At 40.0% G+C, this 17,294-nt stretch overlaps 1 protein-coding gene across 1 annotated transcript in view; it reads left to right on the top strand.

Annotated features, from left to right (window-relative positions):
• LOC119901502 (vang-like protein 1) overlaps window positions 1-15,408 on the top strand; it is a 63,359-nt gene extending 47,951 nt beyond the window's left edge. Inside the window, 5 exon segments of the mRNA XM_038717092.1 lie at window positions 6,214-6,374; window positions 10,932-11,079; window positions 11,767-12,001; window positions 12,196-12,219; window positions 12,221-15,408. Coding sequence (XP_038573020.1) covers window positions 6,214-6,374; window positions 10,932-11,079; window positions 11,767-12,001; window positions 12,196-12,219; window positions 12,221-12,457 — 805 coding nt within the window. The 3' untranslated portion in view covers window positions 12,458-15,408.
• The last annotated feature ends 1,886 nt before the right edge of the window (window positions 15,409-17,294 follow it).

The following is a 17,294-nucleotide window of genomic DNA, read 5'->3' as shown; positions in this document are numbered from 1 at the left end:
TACTTTAAAGGTCCTGCACTCACAGGATTTAAGAGTATGTCAGGGTGATAGCAGTTGATCCCAAAAATCCTCTGTACTGGATTTTCCATTGACTTTAAAAGCGTAAAGAAAGGTAACAATTTTCACCCAATGTAGATCCATTGCAGCATGACCCCGACTGGATTTTTGGATTTGAATTGCATTTGACGCTTAAAAACTGTCAATAAGAATGGAGTTTTTTTATTTAATTGTGACCAAAGTACATACTTAGCATGACATCAGCAGTTTCATTCATGCATCACAATCACTTGCTCACTCAACAGCTATGTGGCTATCAGCTGATTAGGAACATTATAAGACGGCACGTCTCACTGTCCCTCTGCTGATTCACTCATGTGAACTCTTATTACTGTTGCTGCTCCCTCCACCATGACCATCCCAGCCTCCTTCTTATTTTTGGTATTATTTATTTTACTAATATTTAATGTCCCTGTATGTGTTTACTTAGGGGGGATTAGCACTTTCTCAGAAGTTATCTATTCCTATATTAATTCTTGAAAATCTTGATGAGAAAAATTGTAACCAAAACACACACACTTGGAATTTGCTTTATATAGAATAGAAGAATAATAAAGATTATGTGTAATATGGCAAATGTGAATTATTAACGTGTGTGAAAAATATCAGATATGTTGTGCATAAATTCTCTACATTGAAAGAATGAATAGCCCTATCTAGCACACACTCACATACTACTTAATGACTAAATGAAGAAAATAAGTGTGAGTCTGAACATGTTTTAAGGCTTTTCCAGCATCCAAGAGCAGAAGAAAATCATCTAAAACATCAACTTTCCATGAGCTCAGAGACATAGCTCCTGTTTTCAGCTTTGTGGCGATGCATTTTTCAGATAACCCAATTGGTTTATTTTATCTTAGGAAGTAGAAAAAACTTCTCAGCCCATAAAGGAACCTTGAGTTTATTTGAAAAATAACACCTAACCCATATTTTGTAAACTGGAGATACAGTGACAAAAGGCAGCTTTACCATATTTTCAGTTCACCAAGAGTAGTAGTGTCATCTAACGTCACATTTTAGTCTTACAATATTGTTGGCAGTAATAAATAAATCATTTATAATGCAGAACCTGAGCTTTTAACAGGCTGAAAAGTGAATTGATTTTCATATTGATTTTGCATTGGTAGAAACAGGTCAGACAAGTGTGTGTGCGTTACGGTTGGTGTGTTAGCTGGCTGCCTTGGGGGTGTTGTCCTTTGTAAGCTGTGCCATTCATCCCCGCTTCGCCGGCAGCAGGCCTGGCCTCGCTCTGTTGTCCGTCTGTGACTGTAAACACACAGCTAATTAGTGCTCCCTGCAGACTGGAGCACAGCATCTGGTCAGCCTGACACACATGCATGGACACGCACAAACAGAGATGCACATTTGTGTGTCTGTTTGTGCGCGCGCATGGGTAATTGTACCATATACATGCAAATGACAGATTCATGCACATGTAGCCACAAACATGTGCACTGTATCATACAGAGGAACCCAGGCAGGAATGGGTGTTGTTTTCTCAGCCAATCTCTCATGTATCTCCTCTATTAACAGCCGGCTGCTGCTGCTGCTCAAATTCCTGTTTTTCTGGCATCCATCTTTTGCCTTATCATAATGGGGACCCAGCCTGGGCCCTGGGGCCCTGAAGGCTTGTCTTTGTCTGCCTGGCCTTTGATGTCAATCTGAGGGGTAGAGGAAGCCTTTTTTGCCCCCTCGTCAGTCCAGACTGGTTAAATATGAACGCATTCCTTACAGCCAGAGAGAGTTGTTGTGGAGGGGGTGGGGGTTAAAAACATTCACAGCAAGGGACTTCCCAGTTTACATTGCCTGACTGGTCAGTCCTGGAGCAGCAACATTAGAGAAGGCAGTGGTCAACGACTTTGGTCTCAAGGGCCATTGGTTTAAAGTTGTTTGCAGTTGTACTTTATTTCCATGTAAGATGCTGCTGCGTAGGCAAGCTGCATGGTTTGAATGGTTTTGTGTCATGTTTGCTCAGCTTAATAATTGATTTAAGTTGGGAAACGTCAGGAAGTCTGACTCAGCACTTACACAAGTGGCCACTAAACAATGATCCTGTCTGTAGTGACTCTGAATGCTAAATGAATGCAAAAGAAGGCTGCCCTGGTTTCTTGAGTTAACCAGGGGAGTTGCTATCATGGTCCCTTCTGCCTCTTTGGAGGAAATGAGCGCAGCCTCCGGTCTTACTAGATGATCGATGGTTTCCTACAGTGGTCTGTGACGCACTGCTGCTAAAATTCTTCTGAGTTGGTTTACTTCTGCCAGATTTAAAGGCCCTGGGAGCAATTTGTACATATTCTTCACCTACTACAGTATGTGACACTAACACCTGTTTGTAGGATACAGAATATGCTGTTATTTAATTGTCATATGTGCGTTTATATATCTTGATAATTCTTTATTATTTCCCTGACATAATTTCCCCATGAGCACAAAGCTTTCTCTTTGTATTTGTTTCCAAGGCACATCCAGTTACCTTTTTTTTAGTCTGTAAACTAAAGGAACACGTAGTCTTTGTAATGGGGCGGTACCAAATCTCTTTTTTTTCTTTTTTTACATTTGAAGCTTCTCTTGAGGTATCGGATGAATGTTAAAAAAAAATTGGACAAAAACCTCAATTTGAATGAAGTTATATATTGGATTAAATTACTTTTTTACTAATTAACTTTCTTTAATGAATATAACTCTTCCTTTTTGTCAACATAAATACATATAAACAGCAGGCTAATCCCAAAATCTGAACAGTCTAGTGCGGAAGTTCAGTGTGATCGACACCAACCCTTTCACAAACTACCAGAGCCGAAATAGATTTTTTGTTATTGATGTTATTTAAATGTAATTTATTGAGCTGTTAAGTTGCTGTTCGACCATCCCAGTAATACATGTGCGGGAGAGTAAACCGTGACCGCAGTGAAAATGTTATTTAAAGTCTAAACACCAACAAATATGGATTGAAGCAGAATTTTTTTTTTAGATCAGAAACGTTGTGAATTTTGGAGTCAAAATGTCAACGTTATGAATGAAGCTTCGAACTATTCAGTATAGCCCTATTTTGTAGGCTTGTAATAAATGTACAAAAGGAAAAAATTGTACCTTCATGACTTGAAAAACATGAAAAAACATGGAAAACATTATAAATAAAATTGGTAATACTGTATGAACAAGACCTTACGGGAAGGCATGAATTATTATCTAAGGTGGATTTTCATAGTCTTTGTGGAGGAACGTTCTGATATGTAAATGTTGACTCTTGTACAAATACGGATTCAATTTGGCCTTTTTGGAGCTATTACTTTCTTGCATTTAGAATTTTTCCTTTCAGTTTTTCCTTTTCTTCAGATTCAGTGAAATTCTTTTGATCAACATGAACAAACAGCACCTATCCTCTTTTATTTTATATTTTTTTTACAAGTCAAGTATTTTTAGTCTGTAAACCAATCTTAACATCTGTCTCGTAACTCTGTTAGCTTGTCATGATGTTACTGTCACTGCTTGTACATGTGACTTTGTGACCAGATACCAAAGCAGTAAGAATGAGTTATGGTTTAATACTGACTAGATGCCGGGTTGGGCTTGTATGTGCCTGTGGTGTTGTAAATGACGCATTACTAAATGTATGGTTAGTTCTGAGGAAGGACTGGAAGCTACAAGAGGTCTGAAAGTATCAGTGCTTTCATCAGTGGGTCAGAAGCCACACTGCGATCCGTCTTGGGGATAATAGGAAGCGCATGCTGCAAGCAAGTAAAGTGCTGTTTTTCGTGTATATTGAGTTAGCTCTCCACGTGGTCTGAAGAATGACTCAGGACACAGTGAGGGCGCACACACCTATGGATACATCCACACAAACACACAGAAAAAAGAGTCCATTGTTAAGCATTGAAGGTCGTGCTGTGGGTTAGGATCTGCTGTCCTGCAGGTTAAAGGAACTGAGCTTTTGGGACAGCAGCTATCCATATTTGTATAATGTGACTGCTTTAAAACCAGTCTGTGAGTTTTAATTTAATTGAATGTGTTGGCAAACAGTGTCTTTATTTATATATATATAGCAGACACAGCGCAACATGAGCATTCATATGGAGTTGTTGTAGGGTCTGCTGGATGAGTCCTATATTCACTCTCCTTTTAGCTCTCTTAGACGTCAAAATTATTTTACGCTTATTGTACCTTATTCTACAAAGAGCTATTTTTTATATTTTAAATTCTGTCATCTATAGAGCGGTTTTAAAGTGAAACTATTTCACTTTTGCTAAACTGCAGCCGCAAGTGGCAGCAACATAATAATGGTAAATGCTTTAATGCAGTGTAACAGTGTAGATTGAAGTAAATTAACTGTATTTGGAAAACACAATATCTGTCTCAGTTTTGCTAACATTAGCATTAGCTACTGTAAGGCTGTAGCAGCACACTCCCTGGGTACATTGAACTGAACAAGAGGAAGAATGTGTCACGTCTTCTCTCTCTAGCTTTAACTTCTACTGTCGCTCACTTCCAGGAAAACAGAGGCAGTGTATAAAAAAAGAACCAGTGATTTATGCCGTTATAACATGTGAAAGCATTTGTGTACAATTGGCTTAATGATGCTGTGTTATGAAGGACAAGACCTGGCATGCTCTCAGTGTAAAGGACCGGCATCTGGGCTATGGCAGCTGCTCAGGAGCACACATCGGTCTCTGACTGCTTTTACTTATCCCCTCCCTCTTGCTCCTCACCTTTCTCCTGTCATCTCCAACATCACTTCCTGCGTCTTGGATGTCAGTCTGTATATGGCAACCATCACAATGCAGCTCCGAGTGTCCCGCATCTGACACGATTTCTTTTGTTATTGGAACTGGTTTGGAAATAATTCCTAGAACTGGAAATGAAGAGGAAGAGCTGCTATTAATGAAACAAAATCACATTAATTGAGCAACAAGGAAATTACCGATTTGCTGTCAGGAGCTCTGAATGAATCCTCCATCCATGTGATGAGTGTTTTAAATAAACACTGTGTGGCTGTATATGGCTTGTCTTTTTTCTGTCATTATTTCTGTAATTCATCCTTTTGTGAATATCTTCTGGTTGATGTGTTTTGTATGACTGTGGTGTTACACCATTAAGGGAGTTCCCCACTAAGGTAGTTATTTAAGTATTACTGTTAGATCTATTAGTTCTCAGGTGGCTACGTATCGTTTCTCATCTCCCTTCCTCCTTCTGTATCACCTTCCATCTTTCCTCCTCTCTATTTCTACACTTTTGTTTTGTTTATTTATAATGTATAAATTTAATAATTAATTAAATGTATATATTTAACCCATATTAAACCAGGTAATCCTTTTAAGGTTACAGACAGCAACAGTAACCACAAGAAACATAGAAGATATACATTTACACGTTTAACTAACTTTCATTCATACATACGCTAATAATAACTTTAAAATCTGACTTAGAGATCAATTCTTTTAGTTCCAAGTGTTTTTGAAGGCCGTTCCAGGTGAGGGGAGTAGAGCAAATAAAAGCTTTCTTTCCCACTTCTGTCTGTACACCTGGAACAGACCACAAGACCACATCTTGTGATCTCAAACGATGGCGACAGTCACATTTCTGTGCAATCAATGTGCTAATATATGATTGGAGTTCACCCAGAATGGCTTTATAAATGAACAAGTACCAGTGATTGAGTCTAGGGTAAAGCATACAATGATGACGAAACAGAGACACGTCTTTTTCTGGATTGTATTGTTTTGTTTTTGAGTTGATATGCAAGTTGTTTGATTTTATTGTGACACATTTCTGTTGCTTATTCTGTACATGTTTTTGATGAATTCACATTTTCACAAGTGTTTCACTCCACCTTGCTGCCACTCAGCAGATGATACTTGCTATCCTCAGGAAATATGCGAAGGATTTTTTCAGTCTTAGCAAGCGTTCAAAGAAAGCCTATAAAATCTGTTTGGCCTCTTCTAGCTTCTTTACTGTTCCTCTGTATTCAGCATGAAGGGTTGTAGAATTACTGCAGGGATTTCCTGGTATTTGGTATTACAAGTTGAAAAACGTCCCATGGCTAATGTTTCTCACGTTATATCTCCATTTTAGAGCTCAACCTCTCACATTGACGTAGAGCTACCTGGATTTTAACTAAAATATTTCTCATGGCTAATTCTTCTGTCTTCTCCTCTCCAGCATTCAGCGGGCGGCTCTGGCCATCATAGAACACTACTACTGTGACTTCCCAGTCCATAACCCTGCGTTGCTTTCCGCCTCCAAGTCCCGCGCTGCCAAGCACCTGGCCGGCCTCAAGGTTTACAATGTGGATGGTGAGTCCCCAGCAGCTCATGCTGAGGGTGAGTGGGATGCCTTTGAACTTCATGTGGTGTTTTCTGTGTTTTCTGTGTGTTCTGGTGCGGTGGCGTCTCTAAGGTCTGCTTTTCCTTCCTAATGCTAGTCTTTTGGGCAAAATACATGCTGGGGCCACACTGTAATTTTCACTCTGCATATTCATTGTAACACAAAGTTCATTGTAGTGTTACTTGATTTAATCAAGTCATTAATTAATTATTTTAATTATCGGCTATCTGTGTTGTGCTCTGGATTTTAAGCTTCCTCTATTTAGCCTGATTGTCTATGAAATGTCATAAAATAGTGAAAATGTCCCTTATAATTTCCCAGAGCTCAAGGTCATTGGTTTATCTAACCAATAGTCCAAAATCCCTACCTCTATTCAGTTTACTGTCACATATGACAGAGAAAATGACATTTGAGAAGATGAAATAGGACTGAGTGACAATCAATTATAGAAATAGTTTTTTCTGTTCATTGACTAATCATTTAATTGACTAATTGTTGTTTTGTGTATAATGCTTTAGCTCTATGTTTTACATTGCTTATTTAGAACATTAGCAGTCATGCATGTTTTAGCCCCATTAACTATAAGTGAACTACACTCACCTAAAGGATTATTAGGAACACCATACTAATACTGTGTTTGACCCCCTTTTGCCTTCAGAACTGCCTTAATTCTACGTGGCATTGATTCAACAAGGTGCTGAAAGCATTCTTTAGAAATGTTGGCCCATATTGATAGGATAGCATCTTGCAGTTGATGGAGATTTGTGGGATGCACATCCAGGACACGAAGCTCCCGTTCCACCACATCCCAAAGATGCTCTATTGGGTTGAGATCTGGTGACTGTGGGGGCCATTTTAGTACAGTGAACTCATTGTCATGTTCAAGAAACCAATTTGAAATGATTCGAGCTTTGTGACATGGTGCATTATCCTGTTGGAAGTAGCCATCAGAGGATGGGTACATGGTGGCCATAAAGGGATGGACATGGTCAGAAACAATGCTCAGGTAGGCCGTGGCATTTAAAACGATGCCCAGTTGGCACTAAGGGGCCTAAAGTGTGCCAAGAAAACATCCTCCACACCATTACACCACCACCACCAGCCTGCACAGTGGTAACAAGGCATGATGGATCCATGTTCTCATTCTGTTTACGCCAAATTCTGACTCTACCATCTGAATGTCTCAACAGAAATCGAGACTCATCAGACCAGAAAACATTTTTCCAGTCTTCAACTGTCCAATTTTGTTGAGCTCTTGCAAATTGTAGCCTCTTTTTCCTATTTGTAGTGGAGATGAGTGGTACCCGGTGGGGTCTTCTGCTGTTGTGGCCCATCCGCCTCAAGGTTGTGCGTGTTGTGGCTTCACAAATGCTTTGCCGCATACCTCGGTTGTAACGAGTGGTTATTTCAGTCAAAGTTGCTCTTCTATCAGCTTGAATCAGTCGGCCCATTCTCCTCTGACCTCTAGCATCAACAAGGCATTTTTGCCCACAGGACTGCCGCATACTGGATGTTTTTCCCTTTTCACACCATTCTTTGTAAACCCTAGAAATGGTTGTGCGTGAAAATCCCAGTAACTGAGCAGATTGTGAAATACTCAGAGTGGCCCGTCTGGCACCAACAACCATGCCACGCTCAAAATTGCTTAAATCACCTTTCTTTCCCATTCTGACATTCAGTTTGGAGTTCAGGAGATTGTCTTGACCAGGACCACACCCCTAAATGCATTGAAGCAACTGCCATGTGATTGGTTGATTAGATATTTGCATTAATGAGAAATTGAACAGGTGTTCCTAATAATCCTTTAGGTGAGTGTATATTCACTTATTCTTAGGGGTAGAAGAATTTTTTTGATTGATTAATCTGTTGATAATTTTTTTAACTAATGGATTCATTGTTTGGTCTTTCCAAGTTCACATATTCAAAATGCTTGACCAACAGTTAAAACCCAGAGATATCAGTGTATCATGGATGGCAAATATTCACATTTGAGAAGATGGAACCTGTTAGCAACTGCATTAGCACGAAACAATAATTCAACTTTTCTGAGTTGCTCCCTGTGACAGATTAGCTATCTAAAACACATTTCAAGTCTCTGCAAGTTCACTTCCATACTCTACTGGAATGTGCTGAAACAAATGGCTGCCTCGAAGGAAGGAAATTGATCTGCAAACGTATCATAATTGGAAAATTGTCGACAGTCAGATAAAGCATAGGTGATTTGTAGATAATGTGCTACAACATGCTAAAATACAAGTGTGGTTATTGGATATCTGCCTCAACACACACTCTGGGACATTTTGAATGATATTTGAGCAACTGCTGTTGACTTTCTCCTCTTCTTATGTGTCTCTTTACACCAACGCTAACCCTTTAAGAAGTCTTTCGGGCTAAACTGAAAGCCTACCTTTTGGATAGTAAGTAAAAGCAATTCCACTACCAATTAAAGCACCCTCACAGACTGCTGGTGTTCACTTTATAAAGGCTATTCTTAAATCTCTATCCCATCTAAGAAGTCCTTGAAGCTAAACGAAAGCCTCCTTTTCACACAAAGTAATGTCACTGAGTAAAACACTGTGGATCCACTCACTGTTCTTTGCTCGCTGCATGCCACAGGTTGATGAAAGAGTTCAAAGTCGTCCTTACAACAGCTGCCAGAACGTAACACAAACCCTCTATTAAGTTATTACTCTCCCTTAAGTGTACTCAAGCTTCATTTAAGTGTACTAACTTGACTCCCTCTTCATTTTTCCTTCTCTTCTGCTGCTTGTCTCCCTCCTTTCTTCTGCCTCCTCTCAAATGTTAGTGGGAGACAGTCACAGAGATGGCTGATAAATCAATAGCTATTATGCTGCCGGTCTTGTCATTTCTCTCTCGTGTCTCATCCTCCTTCATTTTCATCCTGCAGCAGCTGCTCAGGGACCTCTCTGTCTCTCTCTCTCTCTCTCTCTCTCCTTCTTGTCTGGAGCTTTTACTTCCCACTCCTCTTCTTTCTGCAGCCGCACCGACATTGTAATAAATAAGTCGAACTCAGGGACAGACAATAATCTTTCCTTGATTAAAGAGTGTTGAAGCCCTTGGCGCAAAGCGGCCGTAACACTCAATTACACTGCATCCAAATGGGTTCAGATGATTTTATGATGCCTGACACGCTATTTGGCCCCCAATCTTGTTTTCTCAGCTCTAGAAATTGGGAATTGGAAATGAATCCCAGCGGATAAAAGTTGGTATTTGCAAAGAAATCCTCCAAAATATAGAAGATTTAAATAGAAATCAAACAAAGGACAATTCTTTAGTGTGTTGTTTTTAATAACTAAATGAATTGTTTTTCATTGTGCATGAAATTTACATGGCACATTAAAATCAAATCACAACACATATTTGATTGTGACACTGATAATGCATACATAAAAAGGGAATACATATAACAATCTGTATTGTATTCAGAGGTTCCAAGTTACATTTACTCCATTATTGTATTATTATAACTAACTTTTGTGAGTAAACTGTACTTTTTGAAATAGTTTGCTATTACTTGTTACTCCACATTACACTATTTATTTATTATTTTTTGCATTTATGCACATTATGTTAAGAAGCTGGTCTACTGATCCCACGTCTACTGGCGGGACTTGGGACATTTACACTGGAATGATCAAAGATTAAGGACACTGTAGCATGTTGAGTATCTTTATAGTTGCTTTGTGACATAATAGACGTGGTCCATGTATATCTGATTTGCTGATTTGCCAGATCATAACAAAATATAGAAGACAATAAGCAAAGACTGTCATTTGAATATGTTATTACTTATTGATGCACTAAATCGAGTGTAATATTAAAGGTGGAGTACACGATTCACGACACATAGAGTAATGTAACTAACGTAATCTAAGTTTACTTACGTCTGACAGCCAACACCTGGGTTTCAGCATAACATTTCTCACCCAGAAATCCCATCTAAGTGCAGTAATACCAAGAGCAGGGTGTGTTGGAAACTCCCTCCTCTCCGTCCATGAATTATTCTGTTCATGCACGATCCCTGCCTTGCATTAATAATTCACCAGCTCTGCCCTCTTTTAACCTGCATTAACGTCGGGCAGGGTTCATCAGCAGCCTCCTAGCCTAAATCCAAAAATGCTAACTTTTGAAGTTGCCCGAGACACGACTTTAATTGGACGCGCTGTGCCTCCTGAACACTTCAAGTGGCAGAGTAAAGGGAATGTTTGAATATCAATAGCCATATGTGGGTGAGCAGTGTGTTTAGATTTTACAACGATTATAGTGCTCAGAACAACCAAAAATTACAACTTTGTGTGGCTTCTTCTCAGCTCCTGTGGTTTTTAATATTGCTGGTGATAAAAGGAAATGGGCCGAGCTTTCTGTGCCTTATCAATCCACCCCTCCACTCTGAAAGCAAATTGCACTTGATGTCATCACCAAGGATTTCTTTGCTCTTTTACCTCCGTCTCTAAGGATTTGTGGCACTTTACCTACAAGATTAAGAGAGAGACGTACATAACCACTCCTGTTTTATCGGTTTGTCACGACAGGTCCGGGGAACAATGCAGCAGCCGGACTTGCCCACTCCCAGTCCAGAGCCATGATTGCAGCAGCTGCCCGCCGCAGAGACACCAGCCACAACGAGCTGTACTACGAGGACGCTGAGCACGAGAGGCGTGTTCGCAAACGCAGAGCAAGGTAATCAGTGCGGTGACTCTAAAATAGTTTCAAGCATCTGTGGAGGAATATTTCAAGGAGTCTAGGACAAGTATTACCCCATATAACAATAGGAAATACCTACAAAACTTTGCATCTTTAGTGCCATAATATTCCAGTCAGGAGTCCTTCCTCCTAACAGCTCTGAGTGAAACTCTGTAACTGGTTGTCTAAGTTTTGTAGAGGGTGTTTTTCATGGCTGGGTTCTCCTTCTGGCTGCCGCTAACAGCACTGCGAGGAGCGAGGAGGAGTGGACTGTAGCAGTCACAGGTGGTTTTCATCCACCACTCTAACTCTTTCTCTCTATGCTAAGGCTGTTTTAAGATGAAGAATATGGTTCTAATATACCAAAGAAAACTGAATAGATTAATTCAGGTGTTTACTTGAAACAGAAAAGTTTGCTTAAAGCAGCTATAACCAGTAGCTCTATGGAGTGTTTTAGCATCTTTTCAGCTCATTGTTTTGGTTTTAGTGTACCTCAGATGGGACTTTGTATTTCAAATGTCTTGGTTGTTTCTTGGCTGGGCTACATTGTTATTTTTGGTGGGGCCCATCCAGCCCCACCCTAACTTATGAACTAGGAAGAATGTCTCGCTAAAAGCTGGAAGGTGATGTAAAAACTCGATTGCTCCATCATTAGGCACTAACCCAAGCTTTGTTTCCTACCAGACTGGTGGTGGCAGTCGAGGAGGCGTTCACACACATCAAGCGCATGCAGGAAGAGGAGCAGAAGAAGGCGCCAGGGGACGTGATGGATCCACGAGAGGCAGCACAAGCCATCTTCCCATCCATGGCTCGTGCCCTGCAGAAGTACCTGAGGACCACTAAGCAGCAGCACTGCCACAGCATGGAGAGCATCCAGCAGCACCTGGCCTTCTGCATCACCAACAACATGACGCCCAAGGTCAGACCTCTGACGCTAACGCATGTTTGTAGTCAGGATATTTTTTGAGGGGTTTTCATTTGGCTGTAGATTTATTTACTTTTTTTTTTACTTTATTGCCATTAACATTACAAAACAAAAGCTTCACATGATTTGATTTCATTATTACTATGTGAGCTAAATTCTAACATAATCCACCCCTCACCCCCCTCCAGGCGTTCCTGGAGAGCTACCTGACCCCAAGGTCCCACCCTGCAGTACAGCCGGGACCACTGGCTGGCCCGTCAGTGGACGCTGATAAGCGAAGCGTCGGTCACCAGCGGACTGAAAGACGGCTCAGTCTTTGTGCTCAAGTGTGTGGACTTCAGCCTGGTGGTGACGTCAAAGAAGATCCCTTACATCCAGATGTCGGAGGAATACATCGACCCCAAGTCACACAAGTTTGTCCTGCGGCTACAGTCTGAAACCTCCGTGTAGGACACTACACTTTTGTTGTTTGTTTTTGTTTTTTTTTATTTCTCACCCTGTTTCGTTGCTCTCAAGTGTTTTCATTTTGGGCTTGCAGTTTTTGTTTTTACTTTTTTGGAATTTTTATATATTATATATGAATCTATATAAATTACACACGTTTAAATATATTGATCATTTTCTGTTTAAATTGGATGAAAACAAAAGAAAAAATTGAGGCCAGATTTTGTTCACGGCAGTTTGACTCAGTCGCCTCGAACATGTGTGTGTGTGTGTATGTGTGTGTGTCTGTGCGCGCGCGCGCGTGTGTGTGTCTGTGTGCATGCGAATGTGTAATTTTGTGTCAAAACAATCACTGGTTCCTTTTCTGTTTGAAATGCTGTAGCCAAACAAGATGGGACCATTTGATGTTTCTGACATCCCCTGAGAGACTCAATCACTCCTTTATTTCCATGGGACAGGAAGACAGAGAGATAAACCACTAAGGACTTCCACGGTGTGACTCTGGATTTTGATAATTGAAGCCTGATGTCAACACATGACAAATAGCCTTTATGTGTTGCTGTCTCGTCTACAACATTTCAATGTATTTTGACGACTTTTGGACGTCAGCAAACAAAGAAATGGGTTTCTTTCCCTCGAAAACCAAATTAAATGCATTTGACGAAAAGATGAAACTAAACTTCAGTCAGACTTTGCATTCAGTGCACATTTAAAAGAATATGCCTGAAAAGGATGGAACGTATGATCTCGGCCTGCTCACAAACGATGTCGGACTGTTTTCTTCTCGCCACAACCTCCACATCACTTCTTCAGGACCTCCGTAGAGCTCCAGACAAACGCTTTTCTTGACAGTCGAGATGTCAAACTCCAGTCCGCCTCATGTCCAGCTTAAGGCGTACAGTAACCTTGTTGAGTGCTAATTCCAGCATCCAAATTGAGCGCTCTTTGAACTCTTCTGGTGCACGACTCTTCTCCAGGCTCAATGAAGCAAAATCTGTAATATTTCCACTCCAGTTGGGAACAACACACACACGCTACGTTAAACACCGGGGTGAACTCAGAATGAACCGGATCATAAGGTGGATACATGCCCAAAAACATTTGCCCTGCCTCATCGGTTCAGTAACCTTCTCAGGGCTTTCATGTCTGCCTGACATGATGGAAAGGGAAGGCAGCGAGGAGGAGAGACACGAGATAAAAAGTACTACTGATTACTCATAACCAGAATTCCCCCTTTGTTACATAGCAGAAAATCTAAATAATATGTAAATTCTCAAATAAAAGCCAGTATTCAAATAAGCACGGCCAGAATTAACAAATAAAGGTTTGTCGCTAGTAAAGAAAAAAAGGAGGGTGGAATTACCTGCAGCTCCCTTGGTAAATTTAATACACTGTTAATTTCCACATCAATAATTACATCAGTACAACAATCTGCTGCTCTGAGTTTCTATTTTTAGAGAAACAGAAATAATGGTTTCATGCTCTGTTAAGCTACCGTCAACAAAAACACTTCCTCATGTTTTTCATATTAAAAGTCTACCTCTAAAAAGAAAGCTGCAAGACTTTTATTTTGGCATTTCATTTTTGCCTTTTAATCAACAGTCAACAGTGTAGAGGACAGGAAACACGGGGAGGAAGGTTAAATATGATACACAACAAAGGTCCTGTTCTGGAAAATTCTGGAGGAAGTTTTGAGATTTATTAATGGCTGCTTAACTTCGTTTAGGGGGAAAGCCAAAGTAGCACACCTGAAGAGAGTCTTGCTGTACAGATAGATTTAGTGCTTTGGAAAAAAACATCAATCTGAATTTATCAAGACAACAGAGCAAATGGTTTTCTCTGCCACCAACCTAAATAAAGGCCACTATTGGAGAATTCACAATATTAAAGTATGATTTAATCTTTCAGGGCTCAGTGGGTTTTCTTGTATCACCAGAATACGTAATAGATGTATCAAGTCAATAGTGAGAGCTGCAGCAGGGTGGAACCTCCTTCCCAACTGGACCGTCTGGTTTTCTTTTACTACCTTGTCTCACCTCTGTTGTCTGACAAACATGCTCACAGTGAATCCCTTGAGGTCTGCCACTTCAATGGAAGACGCAGAAGGGATTTTTCTCATTCTTTCTCTCAGCCAATGTATCAGTTTATCTTGTAAAGTCAAAGAAATACAGTTAAATTAAGCTAATGTAACTTTTAGATTCTGTCAACGCTCAGTTACTACTACTGTCCCTGTCATAACTGATCCAGTAAATTTACCAAAGTTGTAAAAAGAGGATCACACTACGCTCCGTATAACTCGCTCGAGAAGAAAAATATGCTGTACTAAAAATGGCTATGAGCAGGGTTGTCCTCTACTGCCCCCTGGCTGGTAAACCTAATATTTTCAGTTTGTCTGCCTGAGGGCAGCAGCAACATGTTTCCATATGAATAAAGATACTGGTTATTTTAGCAAAAACAGTATTTCACTGTAAACCTTTCACTATTAAACCACCTGGAAAGCACTCATAAAAACATGTTTGCTGTTTCCTGCGTAATGCATTAACGGCAAATATCTTTTTTTAAACGCCTGGTCACATTTTGTACCTATTGACAAATGAACTTTGTATGATCCCAATGTGACTGTGCCTCCTGTTTTTACACTGTATCTATTTATGTAAACAAGCATGTGTGTATGTAAGTATGTATGTATGCCATTCCAGTTCACATGACCAGCCTTTGCCCCTGTCCTCTACATCACCACCATCCGTCACGCTGCTGCCAGGTTACATTCTTTCTTTCATGGTTTGGTTTTTGTTGGACAGCTTTATGATGATGACGTGACATTGCAACGTAAGACATGTTTCAGTTTTGCAGCATTAGCATTTACAAAAAAATAAACATTTTTATGAACATTTGTAAAACTGCTGTATGGGATTGTATTGTGTAGTAAAGGACCCCGATTCTTCTCCAAAAGGTCATTTTTGTTTCATCCGTTTTATTAGAACCAGTTTTATAACAGTTTTTCTGAGCACAAATCTGCTCTACGGGTTTAAATTGTGTCCAGATGTCAAATTTACATATTGGGTATTTAGTGGGAACTTTATTGAATGTGGAGGACGTAATCCGCTATACTGCTCACGTCAGCTGCAGATGAAAATGTCACCTTGGATATTCCTACCATATGAAAACAATTGAGTTTGAGGCCCTGTTTTGTGATTTACTGCTTTTCTACTTTTTTTGATTTCCTACATATACCAGAACTTCAGTTAAAGATGGCTGTTTGGCATATGAATAGCTACCAGACTTAGTTGTGAAAATGAGGTCTGTATGTTTAATGGCTGCATTGCATTCTGGTCTATTGAGGCTTTTTTTGTGCCTTTTTGTTTGAGGTTTCTCTGCTGACTGGGCAAAATGGTCATTTCAGAAAGAAGCCCTTATTACACACTGTGTAATTATGCAATGAAATTATTTTTTTTAACATGATGTTAAGGGTATAATAATGGTTCAAATAATGGACTGTTATATATTTTTTATTGATTATATTCTAAGGTTTTATATTTACTTTTATTGATTAATGGTTTAAGGGGTTCAAAACGCCTTAAAATTAACCAAAATGTATATCTGTTGAAGTGCCTTGAAACCTCTTTAACTGTGCATATAATCCATCAAAAATATCATGCCATGTGATAATCTCTATTAATTGCTTTCGGGTAAACACCTGAATGAGCACCTGAATTGAAAAATGGACGGGGTACATATAACATGATTTTGTAAATGTAGGTGCAGAAAATTAGTTGTTTAAGGTATAATGAACAAATGAATTTAACCATTAATTAACACCATATTTAAGATGTAATTGCTTGAATACTGATTGGAACACAAACCCTTTAAAAAAACAGTTAACCAGAGGTTTACATTGAGGTCCTAATGATCCCAAATTACTTCTTTAAATAAAACATGAAATAAATCCAAATACTGATACTACTAAGGAACAGCCCAAAGAAAATGACTCATCCCAAGTAACTCAAGCTCTTATTTTCATAAATTATCTCATGTCCACAGCCGTGTCAGCCAAGAACACCAGTGAACACAAATAACTGGAAAACAACCTAGTTTTCGTGTTATCACAAGAAAATTACACTTTTTATTGATTAAGGAGATGATGAACTTGTGACCTCGACAAAAAAGTAAAATTACATGACCACCGCTGTTCTCGGCTTCCGTAGATATCAATGATGTTTACCATTGATGATTTAGAGTTGTTCAGTTTCCCTGCGACTAAACTATAAACGCCTGTCATACTGTGTAGCTAAGGTGTGGTAATCTCAGCATGCAAAGCATTTTATAGAGGATTGTTCCTTAAAATTCTCTATTGCAGTGTCTTTAATTTCGTCCCATTCCACCACACTTACTCTTCAGCATTTCCATATGCACTAGTTTCTTGCCCCAGCTGCAGGCTTGCTAACACTCTCCTCTGTCCCTGCCCATTAGGCATCAGGCCGTGTGACGTGCCGGAGCAAAATTCCAGCTTTTTGGGGCCTTATTTTGGTGGCTTTTTGTTGTCATGGAGCTCAATGGTAATTGGCTTGCCATCAGCCTGTCAGTGGTGCAGCCGGGCCTTGTGGGTAAATGAATGTCAGTGTCAGTGTCCGGTGCTGAAAACAAACAACCTCATCCTTCCGTGAGCCCAGGGCGCGAGGCCGCCTGTCGGAACTCATCTGTCCTCGGCTTAATTCCCCTCCCATACCCGCCTGCTCTGTGCAGGACCGGGACAAGGAGAGGGATGGATAGAGAGGAAAATGAGGAGCATTTGCATCTAAATGGAAAGTTTTTCTTCCCTTCATCCCTCCCTCTCTATTTGTTT

The sequence above is a fragment of the Micropterus salmoides genome, unplaced genomic scaffold (assembly GCF_014851395.1).
Source record: "Micropterus salmoides isolate LMB-PRFRI ecotype aquatic unplaced genomic scaffold, ASM1485139v1 Ms_hic_scaffold_1, whole genome shotgun sequence".
NCBI classification, from domain to species: Eukaryota; Metazoa; Chordata; class Actinopteri; order Centrarchiformes; family Centrarchidae; genus Micropterus; species Micropterus salmoides.
The sequence above is the reverse complement of the archived record's forward strand: the minus strand, read 5'-3'. Positions and strand labels throughout refer to the sequence as shown.